General features: G+C 37.2%; 1 protein-coding gene across 1 annotated transcript in view; it reads right to left on the bottom strand.

Moving 5' to 3' along the window:
* The window catches only part of REEP3 (receptor accessory protein 3), a 99,443-nt gene that overhangs the window by 36,095 nt on the left and 38,106 nt on the right, over positions 1-25,242 (bottom strand). Inside the window, exon 2 of the mRNA XM_061405109.1 lies at positions 14,106-14,178. Within this exon, the coding sequence (XP_061261093.1) occupies positions 14,106-14,178 (73 nt within the window). The remainder of the gene's footprint in view (positions 1-14,105; positions 14,179-25,242) is intronic.

The raw sequence follows: 25,242 nt of genomic DNA, 5'->3' as shown, positions 1-25,242 counted from the left end.
AGTTAGAAGCATGCTTGAAAATAAGCTAGTTGAAGTTCAATCCACAGTGAATAGAGACATTGGTTGAAAATACTTTTTTCTTAAAAAAGAGGGGGCATGCCTTGGGGTAGGTATGTTAGACTAGGATTGATTTGCGTTCCCCTGGCTTTGGGGTGCTTCCTCCCTCACAGCCCTACTGCCTTAACTTTCTGTAGCTTGCCAGGAACTAGGATGTTTGGGAGTCAGTTATATTAATACTTTCAGATGCTGAACTTGCATCATGGTTTACCTGCAGTTTCCAGACATCACTGCCAAAGACCTCACAGAATACCCTGTTGTTTCGAGGAGGAAAGACTCATATTATACAGACATATTTGGTGTTAAAATGAATTAAAATGGGGCAGACTGCAACTAGAAATGGATACTCTTTCACAAGATTACCTTGGTTTTTCCTCAATGCTCTTGAGTCACAGAAGCCCCATGTATCTCATCCCTGATCCCATGTAAGTTTGAGGAACTTGAGAGAAGGAAAAAACACAAAAATGTTCAAAAGCTAGATGATAATTAATTTAAAAGAAGTGTTGAAAAGAATATAAAAAAGCGGGAACTGCTTATGGGAATTGTTCCCAGGAGCAGAATTTAGGAAGGAATGACCTCTTAATACAAAATAACTCTTTGCATCCACACTGGCTGATAATTCGCACTTCACTTTTTCTATTATTTGAAGTCCTATTGATTCATTTGTAATAATAAATATTTGTTAGAGACACAGTTCACTTTTAATAGAACCGCACAGAATTTCTCGTGGATTTTAGCATGGGACAGAGCCTATGAAGGCAGAAAGGAGTAATCGGGGTTAAACGGCCATCCTAACTGTCATGCTTCCACACTAAACTGTCGTCTTACCTTCTTTACTCCCTTAGTGTTCCCAAAGTCTTGGGCCACCGCACTTCCAACTTGAGGCATTCCCAACGGCTGGCACCACTTCTTAGGCACCTAGGTCCCCAAGTTTGTCATGAATCTTTACACGGTCAATTCCACCTTGCTCTTTCCACACGTGAACTAATATAGCCACTGAAAGGTATACTCTTTTTTTCCAGATGACTGGCAAGATTATGACTAACACAGTAGATGAAAACTTTCCTTCTTCAAGTAAAAGATACCACTTTCTTTATACAAGTTGTAGCTTTATAGGCTCAATAGCATATGTCATGGAGAAGGCAATGGCACCCCACTCCAGTACATTTGCCTGGAAAATCCCATGGATGGAGGAGCCTGGTGGCCTGCAGTCCATGGGGTCACTAAGAGTCGGACACGACTGAGCGACTTCACTTTCACTTCTCACTTTCATGTATTGGAGAAGGAAATGGCAACCCACTCCAGTGTTCTTGCCTGGAGAATCCTGGGGATGGGGGAGCCTGGTGGGCTGCCGTCTATGGGGTCGCACAGAGTCGGACACAACTGAAGCTACTTAGCAGCAGCAGCAGCATATGTCAAACATACAATAATCATCCAAACAGTAAGAAGCAGCCTAAATACTACACGGGAAAACAGCATCTTCTCAAGAAGCAAAGACTGGAAGAAAAAAAAAAAACCTCTAGGAAGAATACATCTGTCATGACTGACAAGTGAATCTGTGCTATCAAATTATTTTCCTTCAAAAGCATGTGCAGTCAGCCTCACATAGAGAACTGAGATTCACATTTGAGTGAAGAGAGAGAGAGGCAAGTTACAGGGCATGGGATACCTGGGGTATGGAGCGGATGGCTGTGTACAGTGGGCAGTACAGTATGAGCACCGTGAGTAAGCACAGTGAGGGGAACAAAAAGGTGGGAGGAACGGCATAGGCAGAAAGGAGGATGATTCCAAAGGGAAACTTCATTGATGTAGAAATGTTGTGTATGGAAACTAGGAGAACACCCAACTCAATACCCTTACCCCACGATAGTATAATATGCTTAACTTTATTAAAACATTATTTTTTGGGACTTTCCAGTGGTTAAGTGGTCCAGTGGTTAAGACTCTGAGCTTCCACTGCAGGGGGCGCAGATTTGCTCCCTGGTCGAACTAAGATCCCACGTGCCACACGGTGTGACCAGAAATTTTCTTTTAATTTTTTAAATAATATATTCCAAGTTTTAGGTCCATTTACATACAGATGTTTCTAAAACAATCTGTTATTTTGTGCCCATCTGCCTACATAAACTTATACTAAAAAAAAGCACAAGGTGGTAATTATTCACTTTTCAGAATATAGTAAGATACCTCTCTTAGTCAATGCTTTTCAGTTTGGCTGTGGATAAGAATTACTTGGGAATTAAAAGCAATTATGTAGATTCCGAGGCTCCATCATCTCAGGGGAAGAGAGAGGGCAGCAAGGTGTTCAGAAGCCAAGCTCTATGAATTTGTAATGTGTAAGCAGAGTTGAGAACATGCACAAAATTCTTGCTACCTGAACTGTGGTGTGCAGACCAGCAGCACTGGCAGCATCTGGGCACCTGCTGGAAATGCAGAATCTCAAGCCCAGGCCAGAACTACTTAATTAGAATCTGCATTTTAAACAAGATCCCAGGGAGATTCCAGTGTTCCTCTAAGAGCGACAAGGACTGCAGTGGGAGGTACCCGGTGTTTTTTCTGAAAATACCAGTTAGAAGGAGGTGGTATCTATCATTCATGAAGAAAATGTAAAAAGAGCCTTTCGGTTTGGAAGCAAGATGAACTCAGTTTGATAATTTGTTCACTATAAACAATTAAAATAAGCCCTTGTTTTCATAACACTGATTAGGCACATCATCTTTTTTTTTAAAAAGAACCTCAAAGAATAGCAGGAACTGAGCCTTTAGCCCACTTCTCAGAGGCACTGTTTATGGCTATCAGTTGAAAAGACAAAAGCTTTGAGTAAAGTAGCCAGGGTAGGGCAGCCTATAGGCTCTTCTGCCCACAAGTCCCACGCAGGGTGTCCCATCCTAGAGTCCAGAACTATCTGGACACAGACCACTGGATGGAAAGCCTCTCCCTGCCCAAGGTGGAAGTGCCCTTAGAGTTTTCTCCCTAAGAGTACGTCTAAATCTGCTTCCTAAAGAGGAAGTAAGAAAACTGATGGGCAGGTTGAAATTATATTCAAACATCAAGTCATTGGCAAAAACGTTTCCAGTTGGCTCTAATAATTTATTCTGACAATCTTTTAAAGAAGAATATAATACAATAACATTGAAGTGTTAAACCTTTATTTAAAAGATGTTGTTGGAAACCTTTGAAAGTTAATATAATATTCTCAAATAAAATTACTTAACTCCATCTATTTCTGTGACTTTTCAAGACCTTTTGATGAATTTTTCAATTTTACCTGCAGTCTGAATCTGTGGTTTAAGAAAAGTGATCCATCTATATAATTCTATATATTTTAAATTTTTATAGTTATTCAAAATATCTTCAATCTTGTTACAATCTATTATATTTCTGAAGTAACATACCACTCGTGAGCTTTTAAAATTACATGAGGTTTTCTGACAGATTTTATTTTTCTTACTTAGCTAAAGTCTTCAGGAACAGCTCTAGCTTTTATATTTTTAGGAGGACCTTTCACAGCGTGATGGCAATCTGGCTGACAATATGATGATTATAGCTGTAGCTGGTGAAGCACTATATTACTGAAGTTACATAATGGAAAGATGATGTACATATGTGAACACTCCAAAGGTAGATCCTGCTATTGTGTAAAAGCTATTCTCTGCTTAAATAATGTAAACTGTAGCTAAAAAGGAAAAGGAAAGATTAGGGCTTCCCTGGTGGCTCAAGGGTAAATCATCTGCTTGTAACGCAGGAGATCTGGGTTCAGTCCCTGGGTTGGGAAGATCCCCTTGGAGGAGGGAATGGCAACCCACTCCACTATTCCTCCCTGGAGAATTCCATGGACAGAGAGGAGCCTGGCAGGCTACACTCCATGGGGTTGCAAAGAGTTGGACACGATTGAGCTATTAACACTTTTTTTCAGTTTTTCAGGTATGTCTTACATTGTTAGAAAACATCCCATCTTTAAATTTAAAAAAATTTACTCTAAAATTTTAGAAAGAACTATGTTAGGCATTCATTTACAGCCCCCCATTATTTAATTTTCTGTCACTTAAACCTTGTCCTATTTATCAGTTTTTTTTTTTCCTACTCTCCTCTGTACCTTTTGTTAGATTTACTCAAGGAAACAACTCAGAAATATTGTAATTCTCTTGATTTTGTTTTTATTTTACTTCTGCATTTTTATTTACCCTACTTTCTTTATAGATTCCTTTAATTCTGATATTTTTGTTACTTTGTGAATTGAATGTTTCATTTTTCTTCCTGCTTGTTCAAATTAAAGGTGTTTACACTATTGCATTTGAAACTGTTAATATTCAAGAATATAAATTGTAATAAATATATTACTGTCATTTTTATTTTTGAATTTGCCTAGTACTGCACTTTTGAATTTCTCATGTACTCAATTATTATTTCTCCCTTTCGGAACTTATTGGGGGGTTTTCTTCAAAGTAGTGAGGCTATGGTTTGTGAACAGGTATGGGGGAGGCAGAATTGGCTGCTTCTGAACATGGTTTTCCTGCAGCACGGAGGATGGTGGCAGCTGAGCTTTTTGGTGTTTTTGGTTGCTGTATTAAGCTGTTCCATCACTAGGGATTAGGGTGGAGGTGGCTAGGCCTCCCTCCAATTTACTATTTAACAACATTTCCTTTAATGGAAACAACAGTTTCTGTCCCTGATTTTTAAAATCTATTTCCATTGGCACTACAGTTGGTAAAATTCTTCCTAGATATTAGCAAAAGCCTGACTTAGCCTCTTAGGTTTAAATGTTACTGGGAGAATTTTTTTTCTTTGTGTATGTTTTATGAAGCATTCGCATTGGACAGCTGTGGTTGCTAGCTCCATCTCAGCGTGAAAATTGTGGGAATGCTTTCATTTTACTTTGTAAAGGTCAAGGAGTGCTCTAATTCACATTATTAAATTTTAGCTACCTTTTTTTTTGGCCTATCAAGGACTGTGCCCAGGCCCCTGCAGTGGAAGCCCAGAGTCCTAACCACTGGACCTCCAGGGAATTATCTACATTTTTAAAGTTTAGAAGGAATTGTGTTAGGCTTTTATTTAAACCCAATAATATAAATCTTAATTTAAATTTAACATTTGTTTCCTAAAGAGGATACACTGTAATGATCCTGAAGAAATTATTTTCAGAAGACATAGGAAGAGTATGTCACTTGATGATTACAACACGATCAATTACTTCAGGCAGTGAAATTACATACTAACATGAATTATATATAAAATAAGTAATCCCAATACAAAATATTAAGTTTACAAAGCATACTCATCACCTACTTTAAGTAAATGTAAGTGGATTTACTTCGTTAAAGAATAATGACCAACACAATATTGTAAAGCAATTATCCTCCAATTAAAAAAAATTAATTTACATTAAAAAAGGTAAATGGTAGAATATTAAAATGCATAGCCAAACAGCTGAAATAAAAAATATAAATAAATATTTAAAAAATAATGAACTATCCCAAGTGATTCTTCTTAACTGTCCCAAACAGAAACTGATTTTATCACAACTTGATCTGTGAACAACTCTTACTCAAGACAAGATACATGTGTATTCATTGCATGTCAGCTAAAATTAAATTTTAAAATTGTTAAGGATTGAAAAAAATAATATGTATTACTACTTCAAACCTATCTCCTATGTGAACACATTTTAAAAACCAATGTTAACGGTAAAACAAGTATTATCTGATATGACAATATAAATCAGCCACAAGTATCTCACTCATAAAGTTAATTTGGAACTATGGGTAAATATAGTAGAATGAATGTGTGTGTGCTTAGTCGCTCAGTTGTGTCCAACTCTTTGTGATCCCAGAACACACACATTTAATTGTATCCCCACTACAAATCTCATTAAAATAACAGTAAAGTGATTTTTCAGAAAGACTTAAGTCAGGAAGAATATAGAAGAGAGCATCAACGTTTTTGGACCCAGGAAAGAAATGGATGAGTAGTAACTGACCCAGAAGAGCTGAGAAAACTGAAGAGTAAGTGGACGGTGGGAAAAGCTGAGAAGCAACCCAAGTTTACACTGAAGAGCTTCCAAAAGGTTCAAAAATTGGTAACACAATTCTTGGCCAAAAAAGGACAAATGGAGGATGGCTGTAGGGATACTGTGAGGAGCAGGTAGATCCTTGGATGGCCTCCCACTCTAGCGGTCTGGTGACACCCCTCACTCCCCGAGGCTTATTCTCTGGAAAGAGCGATGTTGGATTTGCAAATCTCTGGCGCAGTTGAGTAGGGCCAACAGGGATTAAGTAACAGGTAATAAATTGAGTATTTGAGGGCCCCAATCCTTGTTTTCCCACCAGAATGCCAGCAACCAAGTGCCTTTCAGAATGGAAGAGTCTTCTCTGAACAATCTGCCCTGCACAAAAGAAAACACCTGAAGATATAGACACTGATAATTTTCTGAGGAAATGACTGTGATGGGTTAAGATGTGTCCCCCAGAAAGATATGCTGAAGTCTGTTACAGACCGTGTTCCCCTAAAATTTGCATGCTGAAGTGCTAACTAACCCCCAGAGTAATGGTATTTGGAGATAGAAACTTTAAGGAGGTGATGAAGATTAACAAGGTCATAAGGAGGAGGCCCCACTTCAAAGGATGGGGCTCCATTTCAATAGATGGGTCCCCACTTCATAAGAAGAGTAAGAGACCCCAGGAAATCTCTCTCCCTGCATGCAGAGAGAAAAGGTCATATGAGGACACAGATAGAATGTCTGTAAGCTACAAAGAGGCCTCCCCCAAAACCAACCCTGATGGCACCTTCATTTTGAACTTGCAGCCTACAGAACTGTGAGAAATAACTTTACGTGGCCTAAGCTAGTCATTGTGTGGCATTCTGTTACAGTAGTCTGGCAAGAGTACTGCAAAGTTCTAACCCTCAGAATGTGACCCCACTTGGAAACAGGGTCACTGAAGATATAATTAGCTAGGATGAGGTCATCTTGGGGTATGGTGAGCCCTTAATCCAATGTGACTAGTGTCTTGAAAAGAAGAAAAAAAAGAGACTCAGAGACAAAGACACATGAGGGAGAACATCATGGGATAACAGAGGCAGAGACTGAAGTGCTGCCCCTGCAAGGCAAGAATCACCAAGGACTGCTTCCTGCCAACCACTGCAAGGACTGCTTCCTGCCAACCACTGCAAGGACTGCTTCCTGCCAACCATTGCAAGGACTGCTTCCTGCCAACCACTGGAAGCTAGGAACAGGCAAGAAAGGATTCCCGTCAACAGGTTTCAGAGGGAAAGTGGCCCTGCCCATATCTCGGCCCCAGAAGAGCGAGGCAATAAAATTCTATTGTTTTAAGGCACTCAGTTTGTGGTACTTCCTTATGGCAGTCCTAGGAACAAATAAAATGCCTGGTTAAATCACCTTGTAGTGAAGATCACAGTCAGCAAGCCTCTGCAGGGGTTCAGGACTTTGAATCAGCTTTTCATTGTAATATTCAAATATGAGTAGAGAACTGAGGATCACCTAACTTTTGAGAAAAATCACACATGAAAAACAGAGACTGAAATGTAGAAAGAACATGTCTAAAGAGCTATCATTCATATCCTCAGATGAAAGGGAAACTATTTTAAACAAAGTAGGAATAGGAGGCTATCGAAAAAGGGACGTTCAGAGAATAAAAGAAGCCCTTGGAAATTAAACACAGAAGAGAAGATAAAATTGAGGAACTCTATCATAAAATACAGCCAAAAAAAAAAAAAGAGTTGGGAAAGAGAAGAAAAAAGATCAGAAAATTAGAGAACCAGTCCAAGTGGCTTTCTAACTGAACAAAAGGAACCCCAGATAAAACAATTAGTGAAAATGAAGTAGAGAAAATCCTTAAAGAAGTTAAAAGACAAAATTCTGAAGGAAAATACTTTCAGCCTACTTTCATCTCCAAAAAAAAAAAAAAAAAAAAGCCTTCTTGGGAAGAAAGGCATCCATCAAAATGAGGAAGTAAAAGAAGAAAGAGGAAAACAGGAGATTAAGAAACCTGAGGATCTAAGAGTCAGTCTGGAATATCTAATGGATGAGAATGCACTGAGAGGAAATTCACACATCTGTCACAGAGTTTGGGTCTAAATAAGCAAAGAGAATAGAGAATGCCAAATAAGCGAACAAAACAAAACAGAAAAACAAGATGACGACTCACAAATAACTGTGAAGAAAAAGAATGGTCATGGCAGGATACTGTAGACATCAGATGCAAATGGTGTTTCCATGCTGAAAAAGCTTATATAATAGGTGCTGATTTAAATGCTTTGTTGCATTAACTCACATAATCCTCACAACCACCTGAGGAGGCAAGTACTACTACAGTGCTTTTTTCCCAGATCAGGAAAGTGAGGCAAAGAATAACCCGTTCAAAGATACAGCTAGTAAGGCACAGGGCCAAGGTGATAAGCCAAGCAGCCTAGTTCTTTATCTCTAGACTCTATTGCTTTTTGCTAATTTAGCCTCAACAATGCAAACACTGAATACTGATCCAACTCCAATTACATTCTAATGATACTGGAAGGCCATAGGGAAATTATGCAAGTAAATACTGACATTGGGTAACTAACAAATCATCTTTAACAGAAGGAAGTCAACTGATGAGATACATCTGAAAAATTAAGAAACAGCAATACAAGCATGTATTTAGATGTATAAATAAATACTAACGGATTTGGATAAAAGAACTGTAAGCAGTTTCCTCGAAAGTTAGAAATAGAGATGAGGAAGGTGGGGAACTGTTGTTTTACATAATAAGCCTTGGACAACTGTTTGATTTTAAAATTATAAATAAGTAAAGCTTTGATAAAAACAAAAAGTAATTAAAAGTAGATCAGAATAAAAAATAAACAGGAATGCAGCCTGACAAAACTAATTTTCAAAAAATAAAAAAAAAATCCCCCTTTTTGAGGCATTGCAGAAACCAACACAATATTTTAAAGCAATTATCCTTCAATTAAACATAGATAAAATTTTAAAAAACCCTTTAATTCATTAAATTTTCATACTTCTCAAATTATTAAAACCCTTCAATCAAATGAGTGTTTTTAATCCAAAATATGAAAAGATGCCTGGGGAACACGTTTGACAACAAAGTTTCTTTATTACATTTTTCCCCTTTATAACTGGTAGACAAATTTCTAACAGACAAAATTAGTAGACAATTTAAGATTTTACCAAATGACAAGCATGTGGCATATTTGTTCAGCTTCATATCACCCAAATATTCAGTCAAAAATTAGGTCACTTTCAAAAACTAAGTCAACAAGGTTTTGGAGGGCCTTTCAGAAAGTAATCTCCCAGAGTCTTCCCTGTTCTTTGTTCTTGCTCACAGTAAATCTCAGGACCAAATGTCTGTGATTTCTAACTACTGCTACCCAGTCTTTTCATTGCCACTTTCCCCAACATTCTTAGAATAAGAACACTGGTTTCCTAGAAAAGCTACAGCAATTATACACAACTTGGAAGTAAACACTATTTTCAAGTCGTGAGACGGTCTAGGCTTAAAAAAAATTGCAAAACCATACTAATTCTTCAGTAAGTTTACATTTCAATTACTGCAAGACTGCAAGACTTTAAGTAGGCCATAGCTGCCACACTATGCAGGAAATTATATCCTAGGAAAGCTCCGTTTTAAAAATAGGCAAAGGAAGAAAGGAAGGTTGCCAAAATACACAGCACTTTCCATTTGTTTTGATTTGAATACAGCATCTGTTTGATCAGGTGCAATCTACAATGTTTGCAGGCTTAAAGACAATGGTAGCAGTTAGGGTGGGAAGAAGTAAATTAACCAAAAATGTTTGCTTTCTGAGAATAATTTTGAAGTAGATATCAGTAGAATTTAGGTATTAACCAAACATCACAGAATCAATGGACTTAGGGATAAGTCAGACTGGTCTGTGTACTCCTTAACAAGCAGAATCAAAGCTGAGAAACTAGACCCATCCACTGAAGAAAGGGACATGTTCTTGTAAGTACCATTTAATATTTGTTATATACTTAGAAGTCAACTCTTCTTCCTTCTTTACTCATTAAAAAAATATTGAGTACCTACTATGTAACATGTACTGTTCTAGGTATAGAAATATAGCAATTAACAAAACAACAAAACTCTCTTTGGAGCTTATCTGGTGGGAAAAATAAACACAAATATATACAAAAAATATAGTACAGATAGTATAAAAGGCTATTAAGAATATAACAGGGAAATTTTAAGAAAGTTACTTTTATTAAGAAACTACCAGATAAAAAACAAATTTGGATGGGATTACAAGAAAACTTTGTGAGAACAGAGTTTTGATAAAATTGCTATAAACCAGGGGTAAAATCGGATGACTTAAGTTTAGGTGAGGCTCACTAAGAAAATGATACTCAAAATTTTTATCACAAATAAAATTATGCTGGAAATATTTAAAGAACTGCCAAGACCATACAGAACTTTCAAAAACTTCTCATTTTATCTTTCATCATCTTACAGTTGGTTTAGATGTTTATGGGTCCTGCCCTTGTACTGGTTAAGCTATTTCACTTAGAAAATATCCATATAACTGGGGTCTCAGAAGATCCACCTTGGAATTAATCACAGGCATATTCGCTGGTTGGTGGTGAAAGCTGTTTCAACTTTTTTGCTTTTCAAGCGAGAAAAATCCTCATTTATTTTCTAATCTGATACCTTTCCTGCCTTAATGATTCATGTGATCCTGCTGCTAAATCGCTTCAGTTGTGTCTGACTCTGTGCAACCCCGTAGACGGCAGCCCACCAGGCTCCCCCATCCCTGGAATTCTCCAGGCAAGAACACTGGAGTGGGTTGCCATTTCCTTCTCCAATGCATGAAAGTGAAAAGTGAAAGTGAAGTTGCTCAGTCATGTCTGACTCTTAGCGACCCCATGGACTGCAGTCCACCAGGCTCCTCCATCCATGGGATTTTCCAGGCAAGAGTACTGGAGTGGGGTGCCATTGCCTTCTCCATGTGACCCTGGGCAAGTTAATTCACTTCACTGAGCCTGTAATAGTCCAATATTCCTTACTACTTTATGGAATTGGAGTGAGGGCCACTGAGATACTGTATTAGGCAGAAGAATAATGTCTCCCTCCTCCAAAGATGGCCCTGTCTTAATCCCTGGAACCTGTGAATACATCAGGTTGAGTGTTAGAGGAGAAATCAGGCTGCACATGGAATTCAGGTGGCTAATCAGCCGACCCTCAGATGGGGCAAGGAGCCTGGATTACTCAGGTGAGTCCAATGTAGTCACGAGAGTCTTTATTAGGGGAAGAGGACTTCAGAACCTTCTTTTATCTCAGGAGAACTAGAGAGAGAGCAGCTTGAGGAGGTCTCAGTCCAATGTTTCTGGCTTTGTGGCTGGAGGAATACAGCCGTAAGCCAAGGAGTGTGGGCCACCTGTAGAAGCTAGCAAAGGTAAGGAAACTGATTTTCCCCTAGAGTTTTCCAAATGAATGAGGCCTGTGGATCCATTTCAGATTTCTGACTTCTGAGACTGGAAAAGAAACATTTGCTTTGGTTTAAGCCAGTAAATGTGTGGCAACTGTTGTAGTAGCAACTGGAAATAATAATACACAGAAGTATTTTGAAATTGGTAGAAATTACGTAAACGTTAAGATGCTATTTTTCTAGTATGATATCTCTGCTTAGTCTCTTCAGCAGACTTGATGGCAGACAGTTCGGTCCCCAGGAGGTCTCAGAGTAGCATCATACTTCTGTGTCAAAAGCAGATTCCTGCCTTTCTTGTTTCAGTGCCTGACTGTTTTTCCGTTTCACTCTAGCTCTTGCTTAATTTGTGAAGCAGATTTGATTACCATGTAATTATCAAAACTCCAGCCACCTGCCTTTTTGCTTCCCCAGTTTCCCTTCGATCACTCATGATTCTGATATTCCCAAAGGGGTGGTTAAAGACACTTGCTCCAGAGTCATAATACTGTAGCAAAATTATGTACAGATAATTCTTTGTTTTATGAGTTAATCTCTAAAAAGATGTGCAAGGCAATATGTGAAGTATATATCAAATATGTATGCATGCAGTAGGTATGTGTGTATATATAAATATATAAGCACATGTCAAGTCTTAAAGTTTTTCCAACAGTTTGAATAAGAATGTGAATGGATTCTCTTCCATAGGTTAAATTACTTTAACTTATGAAGCAGAACTAAAATTTGAGGATTAGACCATTCTTACTAACACCAAATTTATAGAATAATGCAGTAGTAAAATTTTGAGTGTTGTATTAAGGGAATAAAACACAAATCTATGTTTTTAAGTCCTTAAAAACATTAACAAAATTAAATTGATACATAGTAAGAAATGTAGTAATACTGTCATAATGGTTCTTAGGTCAATCCCTGAATAATACTGTTTTTCCTGCTCTTCTATCATTAATTTACACATGAAGGGCCTCTCTTCATTGTAATTTGTTATACTTTTATGGGTTTCCTTAGTAGCTCAGATGGTAAAGAATCCACCTGCAATGCAGTTGGATTGAATCCACCTGGGTTCAATCTCTGGGTTGGGAACATCCCCTGGAGAAGGAAGCGGCAACTCACTCCAGTATTCTCGCCTGGAGAATTCCATGGACAGAAGAGCCTGGTGGGCTACAGTCTGTGGGGTCGCAAAGAGTTGGACACAACTGAGCGACTAACACATACATACTTTTATATTTCCTTTTGCTATATTCTTATCTTTTATTTAGGGGATGGCATTTGTGTGCCACCCTGCTGACAAGGTCCTCATTAGAACTTCATTTTCAGTTTGTAATTTTTTCCCAACAAAAACGTTGTACATTTGGGAGGGGAATGAGAATACTTCACAGATATGTACACAGAGACACTCAGATATACCAGTTGTTGTTTATTCTAGGTTTATAATACTTCACAGGTAAGGAGCTGAGGAACATATCACCCTGTACTTCAAATATACAATAAAGTAGAATCAGAAAAAAAAAAATCTAATGTAGTCACACTATCATAAATTTTTCAAATGAGGGTTGTATTGGCCAGTACAATTAATTAGTAGCAAGTTGTATACTCCTAGCTTATATTTTTGTGGTGTTTAGAAATGAAGAGCAAGTCTTGTTTTTATTTTTCAAAACAGAATTCCAATTAAAATATGACACCATAAGGCAGAGTGTTGTGTGTGGACTAGTGTAAGGTTGTTGAGTGTTACTGTTTTGCTTTAAATATAAAATTGACAATAATTTCAGATCGACTACATCTAATAATAAAAGTTTGGGTAGTATTTTGTATGTTTTTGGAATTTGACTTCATTTTTCTAGTGACTATTTTTAAAATTTATTTTAAAAAGTATTGGTCTATGACATAATGGAAATTATTTAAAAACAAAACAAAACCCAAAGTAGTCCTGTATCACAAGTAGCTTGAGAAGCACTGTTAACTGAAGAAAAGTGCTTGTATCTAAAAACTAAAGTATGCCAGTACCATAAAACAACATTTGAAGAATTTATTATAATAAACATTTAAAAATTAGTGAAAGTAAAAAAAAAAAAAAAAACAACAGCTAAGAGATGGGGAAGAGGAAAGTGAAAGAGAAAAGAAAGATTGATGACTGAAGAGGAAGTCATTATAATATACTATGATTCAAGAAGAAAAAAAAGACTGTAATTGTCAGTAGTCGTAAGGTATCTATATATTTAATCAATTAGAAGATGACAAAAGCCTATGAAGGAAGGAAAAGATTTTGGGACCAAAGAGATATTCCAGGTAAACCTATACATTTATAAGACTAAAAAACAGACAGTTTCCCAACCTCTTATTTTACTGGAGGTTGAATAGAGATGCAATGACTCATTTGGGAATCATACTTGTTTAAATGCCAACTGACAGCAAACTATTTTTGAAACTCCACTTTGGAATTATATTCAAAATTAGTTTTAAAAAAAGACGAACTTCATTACATTTATATAACATTTTTAACCCAAAACATTATTCCAGCTTTTTCTAAAATAATGTTTTTCTAGTATTGTATACAGTGGAAACATTCAACTAGAACTGATCACTCACAAAACTATACTTACATATTCCTTCACGTTTTTCGTTTTCACGGCTTTGTATGAATAATATGCAGGATAAAGCATTCCAAACACCAACCTAAAAGCAAAAAGTGCAAGAAGACGAATCAAACATAACAATGGTTTTAATAGCTCATGAAAATTTCACCTGATAGAAAAGTAGATAGTACATGGAGACCACACGACAGTGTAAATGTGTACAAAAACTTGCTGTATAAACTAAATCCACTCAGAAAAGCAAAGGAAAAAAATGTTTTTTGAAAACAAAAAGGATAGTTTCAATATTTTACACAGGTTTATAGGAACAAAAGATTTATTTTAAAAATGGCCTTTTAAAAATCTTTTATTTCACAAAAAATATTCTGTGGATCCCTGAACATTTTGGAAAACATACAAAATTGCAGAAAGTAAAATAAAAATTGTCCTCGGCCTATGAGTCAGAAATTACCACAGGCAACACTTTACTGTATGCAAATCTCATTTTTTATCCATGGGATGCAAACCTAAAACAGACATAATGTTTGCATACACACACACAATTTGTGATAATGGAAAAAGTGGTCCTTCACTCTGATTTCTAATTATGACAATGCTGTGAAACAATACTTGATATATTTATTATAAGATATATTAAAATAACTCAAAGCACTTATAAAATGACAATTACTAACAGGATTTAATTCGAACAGATAGCATTAAATTATTTCACCAAATTCCAGATCCAAGGAATATGTGTGTGTTTGTGTGTATATATATATAGAGAGAGACAGACAGACAGAAATGACATGACACAGTACGCATTGGCCTTGTCACATAATATATCATGGAATTTTTCTCTTCAAATATTAGTCCACAGTATTGATATCTTCACTACATTCCACAGTGATATTTGTATGGTTTATTTAAACAGTCCTGTATAGGCTTTTGGTTAATTTCCAGATTTCTGCTATTGTGCTGTACTTAGTCACTCAGTCATGTCCGACTGTTTGCGACCCCATAGACCGTAGCCTGCAAGGCTCCTCTGTCCACGGGGATTCTCCAGGCAAGGCTATTGGAGTGAGTTGCCAGCCCTCCTCCAGGGAATCTTCCCAACCTAGGGATTGAACCAGTGTCTACTATGTCTCCTGCACTGGCAGGCAAATTCATTACCCCTAGTGCCATCTGGGAAGCCTTTCTTAAGGGACAGGAGGAGTTATTTTCTCAGGGCAAGAATTCTAAAAAGGAATTTTCTTCAAACTTTCTCTGGAGTCTAAAGTATATTGTGACCACACTGTCAAAAATCATATTTTTCTGTGGTCATAGTTTCATAGCCAAAATTTAGACCAGATAGTGCTCAAATTGGCCCTGATAACAAGGGCAGATTGGTCCCAGCAGGGATTGTCCCTGAGGGGAAGTAGCGGTCTTAGTTTGATCAGCCCCAGGATGTTGATTATAGGAGAAAGTCTTGGACATAAGGGAACTTCAGTCCACTTTCCTATCCTATGTCAATAAAGAGCTAATATTTTTAGCCCATTTTTCTTATCCTTGGATCACAGGTTGACCAGTCATTAAAAATTTTTTTCCAAGAAGTTCCCAGGTTGGGTGTGAAAACTTAAGAGGAAGTGCTTCCCATATTAGCTTGAGCAGCTTGTACCAGATGTCTTTGCACTACTGCACATAATAAAAAAAAAATTTCTGTGCACACTGATATTCACTTCTTGGTTGTGATGTTGCTGCTTCAAAGAGTATAGACATTTCTGCCTATTACCAAATATGCACTGCAGAGAAGGAGTTCTATTTTACATTCCTATACATTGCCAATCGTGTGTATCTTGATTTTTTAAAAAAGTTTGCCAGCTAAATAAGAGATACATAATCATCTCATATGTTTTAATAGTTAAAGTATGAGTTTTTTCCCGTGTTCACTGGTTTTCTGATACATGAAGTGTATGAAATTCTGTTGTCTACTTTCCTTTTGGTTTATTTTTAAAAAGAGTTTTAGAATAGTTTTATTTTTACAGAAAAGTTGAGAAGATAGTACAGATAGTTCCCAATAGCCTACACTTAGTCCTATTACTACTACCTTGTATCAGAGTATGGTATATTTGTCATAATTAATAAATAATTTAAACTATATTATTAATTAAAGTTCAGGCTTCCCTGGTGGCTCAGAAGGTAAAGAATCTGCTGCAATGTGGGAGACCTGGGTTTGATCCCTGGGTTGGGAAGATCCCCTGGAGAAGGGCATGGCAATCCACTCCAGTACTCTTGCCTGGAGAATTTCATGGACAGAGGAGTCTGTCCATGGGCTACAGTCCATTGTGTTGCAAAGAGTCGGACATGACTGAATGACTTTCACAAAGTCCATACTTTATTCAGATTTCTTACAGTTTTTACCTAGCATCTTTTTTCTGTCCCAGGATCCCATTAAAGATAGCATATTTATAGTTAGTTGTCTTCCCTCCTTAGGACTCTTGGCTGTAACAATTTCTCAGACTCCTTGGGAAATGATCTGGACAGTTTTGAGGAATACAGATCAACTACACTGCAGGAATACCAGACCACCTGACCTGCTTCTTGAGAAATCTGTATGCAGGTCAGGAAGCAAGTTAGAACTGGACATGGAACAACACACTGGTTCCAAATAGGAAAAGGAGTACGTCAAGGCTGTATATTGTCACCCTGCTTATTTAACTTACATGTGGAGTACATCATGCAAAATGCTGGACTGGATGAAGCACAAGCTGGAATCAAGACTGCCCGTAGAAATATCAATAACCTCAGATATGCAGATGACTCCAGCCTTATGGCAGAAAGTGAAGAAGAACTAAAGAGCCTCTTGATGAAAGTGAAAGTGGAGAGTGAAAAAGTTGGCTTAAAGCTCAACATTCAGAAAACTAAGATCACGGCATCCAGTCCCATCACTTCACGGCAAATAGATTGGGGAAACAGTGGAAACAGTGGCAGACTTTATTTTTGAGGGGTTCCAAAACCACTGCAGATGGTGATTGCAGCCATGAAATTAAAAGATGCTTACTTCTTGGAAGGAAAGTTATGACCAACCTAGACAGCATATTAAAAAGCAGAGATACAACTTTGCCAACAAAGTAGTCAAGGCTATGGTTTTTCATGTATGAATGTGAGTGCTGGACTATAAAGAAAGCTGAGCTCCAAAAATTGATGCTTTTGAACTGTGATGTTGGAGAACACTCTTGAGAGTCCCTTGGACTGCAGGGAGATCCAACCAGTCCATCCTGAAGGAAATCAGTCCTGAATATTCACTGGAAGGACTGATGTTGAAGCTGAAACGCCAATACTTTGATGTACTCTGATGGAAGAGCTGACTCATTGTAAAAGACCCTGATGCTGGGAGGGATTGGGGGCAGGAGGAGAAGGGGACGACAGAGGATGAGATGGTTGGATGGCATCACTGACTCGATGGACATGAGTCTGGGTGAACTCCGGGAGTTGGTGATGGACAGGGAGGCCCGGCGTGCTGCAGTTTGTGGGGTCGAAAAGAGTCGGACATGAACTGAACATTGTAGGAAACTGCTCGACAGGCATTTGTCTGATGTTTTTCTCATGATTAGAGACTGTATGGGTTTTGGTGAGGAAAATCACAGAAGCACAGTTCTATCACATCATATTATATTAAGGGCACATACTATTAGTATGACTTATCACTGTTTTGTCAACCCTGAACACCAGGCTGAAGTGGTGCCTGTTCGATTTGCCATTTTAAGGTTACTCCCTGCCCTACCTTGCTTTCCATGGTGTAGTCTTGGGAAGGGGGTCACTATGCACAGGCCACGTTGAATGAGGAGTTGACCTCTACCTCCTTGAGGGTGGAGTAGCTATATAAATTATTTGGAATTCTTCTGCATGGGAGATTTGTCTATTATCCCCCAGCCATTTTTTCAATAATTTATTTACATCAATATGTACTTGTATGTTTATTTTATACTTTTTAGGTTTTAATCTATTTGTTACTCAAAAGCTCTGAACATTGGGAAATCTTTCAGTTAGTTCCTGTGTCCCTTTGTACCTCTATAATTGGGAGGGACTTTTTTTTTTTAAGCAATTACTAATTACTTTCTGGCACTATAAAATGGACCTGGCTCATGCCATGTAATAATTCCTGTTGCATTCCTAGAATCAGCCACTTCTCCATGGAGCCTTGGTTTCCTTTATTGGACAGTGAGTGGTATTTAAGACTGTCTGGTATTTAAGATCTGAGTGCTAAGTGTGCTCACTGTTACTGGAGTATAGGTGATTCAAGGCCCTTGTGTGTTTTGTATGTTAGCCCATATCTTTCTAGGTTATTATCTTTTGATTTTGTTTATGAAGTTTGCTCAAATACATAATGTATTATGTTTGCCAGGGCTGCCATAACAAAATAGCACAAACTGGATGGTTAAAACTACAGCTGTTTATTGTCTCATAGTTCTGATGGCTGGAAGTCCAAGATCAAGGTGTGGGCTAGTTTAGTTTTTTCCTGAGGTCTTTCTCTGTGGATTGCAGGTGGTCACATTCTCACTGTGTCCTCATACCTTGGTCTGTGTGTGTGTCCTAATCTCTTTTTCTTGTAAGAATACCAGTCATATTGGATTACGGCCCACTCTGAATACCTCATTTTAGCTTACTTGCCTCTTTAAAGATCTTATCTCCAAATACAGTCACATTCTGAGATACTGCAGGTTAAGACTTCAACATACAAGTTTTGGGAGAGGGACACCATTCAGCCCGTAACACTAATTTAAGGACTTTCAAATAAGTGTTTCCATTTAAATATGCGTTCTTAGACTGAGAGCAAGTGAATATATCTTTATATGAGAGATATAGAGAAAGATAGAGAGATTTTTAGTTCATTTATAGTTTATCTGAGGGAGGGGGGATGGGCTATAAATCCCTGGTGACTTATCCTTCAGAAAGCTGAACCACGTGTTCGCGGCTCATGTCACCAGGTCTGAGGAACAACAAGTCTTCTCCTGCTCGGGATTTTATCCTCACCGACCGAAAGCCTCATCATTAATACTCTCCGTTATCTAATACTACTACCCTGTGAATGCTACCTCACCAGAAGCCAATTCCCAGACTCTGGCTATGAGACTTTCAGCTGTGCCACAGAGCCTAGGGCGTTTCAGTTTAACACGGGCACCTTACAAGGCACAGAGGCTTTCCAGCTTAGTGGTTTCTAAATCAGTTGACTTAGCACCTGAGGTGTAAACGAGAACACAGCTCTCAGGTCTGCTCTGTGTTCATCCTCACTGCCAACCTAAGCTATAACCCCACTGTCAGCCACCGCAGATAAAGTTTACATATTCAAGTTAATCATTTCAGTCTACTCTGTATTTCCTTTTACAATTGGGACACAAATCAACATATTATCTTCCATATTCTCATACAACCTAGTACTTAGTAGCTGGATTTAATTCAACATGAACCTCTCCATCACCATCAGTGTTTGAGTCTTCTTCTCCTTCCCCTGCTGTATCACGCATTCAGTCTGTAACTCAGCTTTCTCCTCGGGAGCACCCACGCCTCCATCCTCTTTTATTTATATACCAGTGGCCAGCGATACATTTGGGCTTGTGCCATCTCATCTGACTTACTCAATGGTTTTCCCAACACAGCTTCTGGCTCCACTGTAGAGCAGTCTTCCTAACACACCTGCTGTCCTGCCCTGCTTAAAGACTGTAGTAGCTGGCCTCTTCACCTGCTTGCCAAACGGCCCATGTGGGGACTCATCAGAACGTCATTTGGAAAACCACTGCCTTATATAAACCACCTGTTCTAACATGGTTTCCTCAATATGCCTCTTGTATTTCACTTCAGTCCTGGAGTGTGTGCTTCCTGCCTGCATGTCTCCTTTCCTCCTTATCCTCCCCTCCCTCCTCTCCTTTCTTTCTTCTATTTCCCCCCCCAACACCGGCTTAATTAACTTTTTCCCATCAAGATCCCACCCTCTTCCAGAGACTTCTAAATTACTTTTATTGTGAATTTTAGAATTTGTTAGCATTAGTCATTTTTCCTTTAGCATACTCTATTTTAGATTGTTTGAATTCTTAATGTATACATAACTGACTTCGAAAATAATTTTCTTACACATAGTAAGATTTGGTGCTAGTTGGTGCTATGTATACAGGTGTTTTGCCTTTATTTTTTAACCTCTGTATTGAATAGAACCAGTGAAATGAACAAATATTATGTCCCTAACACCGAAATGTTGTAAAGAGTAGAAACTAATAATGTATTTCATTTGGAACATGGGAAAGATTAAACGTCTTAGTGAATAGTGGGACAATTTTTAAAGACCACCACTGTTCATATGATAATTTATTGCTCCAATGAGAATATACTGGATAATTTATTACTAACACTGTAATATTTTCTCAGTGATTTTTTGGGTTCATTTTCTTTAATACTGGGCTCTACTGTAGATGTTTGCAACCTGGGAGGTCAGGCATAAAGCCAAAGCATGAGCACATAGTGTACAAAAGCAAATAAAGTTTATTTTAGAAGGCCACCTACAAGAGAAACTTGCAGTTTATAAAGGGAGTATTTACTACAAATAAAGTTGACCTATAAATATGAATATCATTTCAGTTACAGAGGCAGGAAGAAATAGTTGCTAATTTCCTCTTAATTTTATTTTTGCCTAAAGAGGTGAGAACTTTGCCAAAATACTCATAACACCCTTTCCCCCCGTTAAGGTAAAGTTGCCTATATGAACACTGGCTATGCTGAAAAACACTGTTTAAAAAAGGAAATAAAATTTATGGGAATGCAGTAGTGAGGACGGTTCTTGTATCATTTTTCATATATGAAAAATACTTGAAATAGCTATCTTCTGGACAGATGTTAAGACACAATCCAACTTCCACCAAAATTGTTTGAAAATTACATAGTCAAAGGGCAATCTAAGAAGCAATGAATAAGGGTGCACTCAATACTAGAATTAATGTCATCAAAGCATAAAAGTTAAGCATCAATTCATAAAAAAATTGGTTAAATACTTTTCTGATTAAGATTCTAAAAAAGAACTTATTGCAGAATTTTTGGAAGATATACAAAAGCATTAAAAAGACAATAAAAATCAAGAAATTCCATGACTGAATAAACCATCTTTCTTTTATAAATTTATTTGTTACGATTTTTACTAAACTTTTCACAAGCCTAATATATCATTCAAAGTCTTTCAAACTTTTAAAAATGCATCAATAACATTTTAATAACAAACTGATCAATTTAACATTTAAATTACAAAGAACTAATTCCAAAGATTTAAACTTCCTTTTTTATTACTCTTGTCATTCTTTTAAAAACACTGAAAGGGCTTCCTTGGTGGCTCAGCGGTAAAGAATCCACCTGCCAATGCAGCAGACACGGGTTTGATCCCTGAATCCAGGAAGATCCACATGCTGCAGAGCAACTAAGCCCGTGTGCCGCAACTGCTAAAGCCTGTGCTCTACAGCCCAGGAACCACGTGTCAGAACTGCTGAAGCCCGCATGCCCTAGAGTCCAGGCTCCGCACCAAGGGAAGCCATCACAATGAGAAGCCCGGGCACTGCAATGAAGAGTAGCCCCTGCATGCTGCAACTAGAGAAAAGACCTAGCAACAAAGAACCAGCACAGCCAAAAATAAATAATTTAAAAAATGAAAAATAAAGCCACACACAAATAGAATGGTCTTAATAAAACAAATCCCTCTATCAGCTAGTTTTTTTTAATTGAAGTATAGTTGATTTACAATGTTGTAATTGCTGTAGTATAGCAAAATGACTCAGTTACACAGATACATGTATTCTTTTTCATATTCTTTTTCATTATGGTTTATCCAAGGATACTGCATACAGTTTACTGTGCTCTAAAGTAGGATTTTGTTTATCCATTCTATATATAATAGTTGGCATCTGCTAACCTATAACTCCCAATCCATCCTTCCTCCACCCCTACCTCCTGGCAGCCACAAGTTTGTTCTCTATGCGTCTGTTTCTGTTTCCTGGATGGGTTCATTTGTGTTATGTTTTAAATTCCACATATAAGTGATATCATATAGTATTTGTCTTTCTCTTTCTGACTGACTTCACTTAGTATGATACTCTCCAGTTGCATCCGTGTTGTTGCAAATGATGCTGTTTTGTTCTTTGTTATGGTTGAGTAGTATTCCATTGTATATACGCACTACATCTTTATCCATTCATCTGTTGATGCACATGTAGATTGTTTCCATGTCTTGGCTATTGTGAATACTGCTGCTATGAACATAGGGGTGCATGTATCTTTTTGAATTATAGTTCTGTCTGGGTATATGCCCAGGAGTGGGACTGCTGGATCATATGATAATTCTATTTTTAGTTTTCTGAGGAATCTCCATACTGTTTTACATCATGGCTGCATCAACTTACATTGCCACCAGCATTGTAGGAGGATGGTTCCCTGTTCTCCACACCCTTTCCAGCACTTATTTGTAGAATTTTTAATGATGGACATTCTGACAGGTGTGTAATTTTGATTTTCATTTCTCTAATAATTAGTGATGTTGAGAATCTTTTCATGTGCCTATTGGCCACCTGTATGTCTTCTGTGGAGGAATGTTTATTTAGGTCTTCTGCCCATTTTTTTGATTGGGTTGTTTTTTTGTTGTTCTTGAGTTATATGAGCTGTTTTTATATTTTGGAGATTAAGCCCTTGTCTGTTGCACTGTTTGCAGATATTTTCTCTGTCTGTAGGTTGTCTTTTCATTTTGTTTATGGTTTCCTTTGCTGTGCAGAAGTTTATAAGCTTGATTAGGTCCCATTTGTTTATTTTTGTTTTTATTTCTAGTGCCTTGGGAGACTGACCTAAGAAAACATTGGAATGATTTATGTCAGAGAATGTATCATGTAGCTTTAAAAATTATTAACAGTGATCCAGTCTTAACATTTTGGCATTATCTTTTCAAGTTTTTCTACAATCTTACAACATTATCTTAACATTTTAAAGACCAATATTAAAAAAAGTTCTAATTATGTTATAAAATATCATAATTTAAACATAATTGACATCTTAGAGCACATAGATTTTTATCCTTAAGTCTTTCTATAATTACTAATAATAGCAATTATTTATCAACATTTTATATTAGGCAGGATGTTAAACACTTTTGATATATCATTTCAACTTAGTTCTCATACTAACACCTAGAGATAGGTGATATTTTCATACCTATTTTATAAATGAAAAACTGAGCCTTAGAGAAGTTCAAAAAAAAACCCATTGTCAAATATCTTGTAAGTTTATTGGCTACATTCAAAGTCAGGCACTCTCACTGCAAAATCCACACTTAAAAATCACTGTTCATTTCCTAATGACATATCGTAGAAGTGGAATAGCTAAGTCAAAGGGGCTGAGATTTTGAAGATCTCTGATAATATATTGCCAAATTGCTCTTTGGCAAAGTAACATAATTTATATTCTTATAAGGAATGTATAAAATACCCATTTAAGGACTATGTAATAACACAAAAGTCAAACAAGTAAAATACAGTAGGAGAGTCAGTAGGCATTTTTTCCAGTGGATGAACTGTGTTTTTTAGATAATATGTGGATTAGAACAATCACATGGTGCATAAATTGATACTTAAAAGAGGAAAACACCCCCAAATATTATAGTTAATGATGCTAACATTTAATTTCAGAACTATCTTAATTTCCTCTGAATTGTCTTTGTATTACAAGTTACTGCTCTAATAATAGAATTGTAACTGTAGTTTGTTAAAAGTAAGCATAACAAATAGCTTATTGCTGATAATAAACCATATTACACCAATACATAATATGACCAAACTGATTGGCACCTGGGGTTGCTCAGTTGGCAAATTCTCCTTATTCCACTGCTTTCAGAATCATGCTCCCAAACAAACAAAAAATGTTAATTATAGTCTTCTATTACATTAAAGGAGAAACTCAATGAAAAGAGAGATTAACTAAAATGGAATAGCTAATATTAAAGAAACAAAAGACAGGATCAAAAATCAGGATGATGAAAGACATGTACCAGGTTACAGCGAGTCAGTCATAATTAACAAGATACCATGTATAGTCTTAAAGAGCAATGCAAAATAAAACATTCCGGGCCCTCATCACAGAGTATAAACAAACCCCATCTGTCTGTAATTCACTTTACACTAAAGACTGAGACCAGTGAAATGCACATAAAATAGCCTGGCCTAAGGATAGTAAACATGCAGAGGTCTCCCAGCTGTTCATTCCTGTGCCCAAGAGAGAAACTGCTACTCATTCACTGCACTCTTTTCTGCCGACCCTGGTCTCGGAAACTTGTCAACACAGCACCAACATGAGTTCACAACAAAGGACAGACGCTAAGTGGATTTAACTTGCCCCTTTTTTTTGTTTTTGGCCATCCTTGTTCTAAACCTTTATTTCTCTAGGTGGTGTCATCCTAAATTTGGATCAAGCTCGACTACCAGGTTATGTTCTTAAGCATCACACGTCTCTTCTTTGAGGGAAAATCACTTTAACGGAATTATTATTACTTTTTAATACATTCTTGTTTCTTCTTGAAGTACAGTATAAGAAACTGCCATATGAAACCCATGACTATAAATAACAGGGGAATAGTATTAAGAGCATTGTGTACTATATTGGTATTTCTGTATATTAAATCTCATATGTGAGATTTACCTTGGAATTCAGTACTTAAGTTTTCTTTGAGAAAATGATGCCCTACCTTCTATCTGATAAGAATTATATTGCTCCTTTTTTCCCTACCGACTAGTTGCCAGGAAGCCGATAGGCAAAATTTGTTGTTCAACCATGATGGGCCTTAGGATTGGTATATTTATACAGTACTTGTATTCACAGGTTTTTATTTTCTATTTTGATTGCTATTTTTTCCTAGGCTTAATTCTCTTAATTTTTCTTTATTTTCTAACATATACATTTGGCAAACGATTTCTCAGATAATTTGAAAAAACACAGCAGAGCATAAACAAATAGTCAAAATGACGGCTAAGCACAGGATTCAGCTCTATGGTACCAGAGAACCAAAAAGGCATTTTTAGTTTGGGTAGCCGAGTTTGGGAACCATGGGTGGTTCCCCAACTTAGCCACATGTTAAAATATTTTGGAAGGCTTCTTTTTAAATACTGTTTTTGTTATT

The sequence above is a fragment of the Bos javanicus genome, chromosome 28 (genome assembly GCF_032452875.1).
Source record: "Bos javanicus breed banteng chromosome 28, ARS-OSU_banteng_1.0, whole genome shotgun sequence".
Taxonomy (NCBI): Eukaryota; Metazoa; Chordata; class Mammalia; order Artiodactyla; family Bovidae; genus Bos; species Bos javanicus.
The sequence above is the reverse complement of the archived record's forward strand: the minus strand, read 5'-3'. Positions and strand labels throughout refer to the sequence as shown.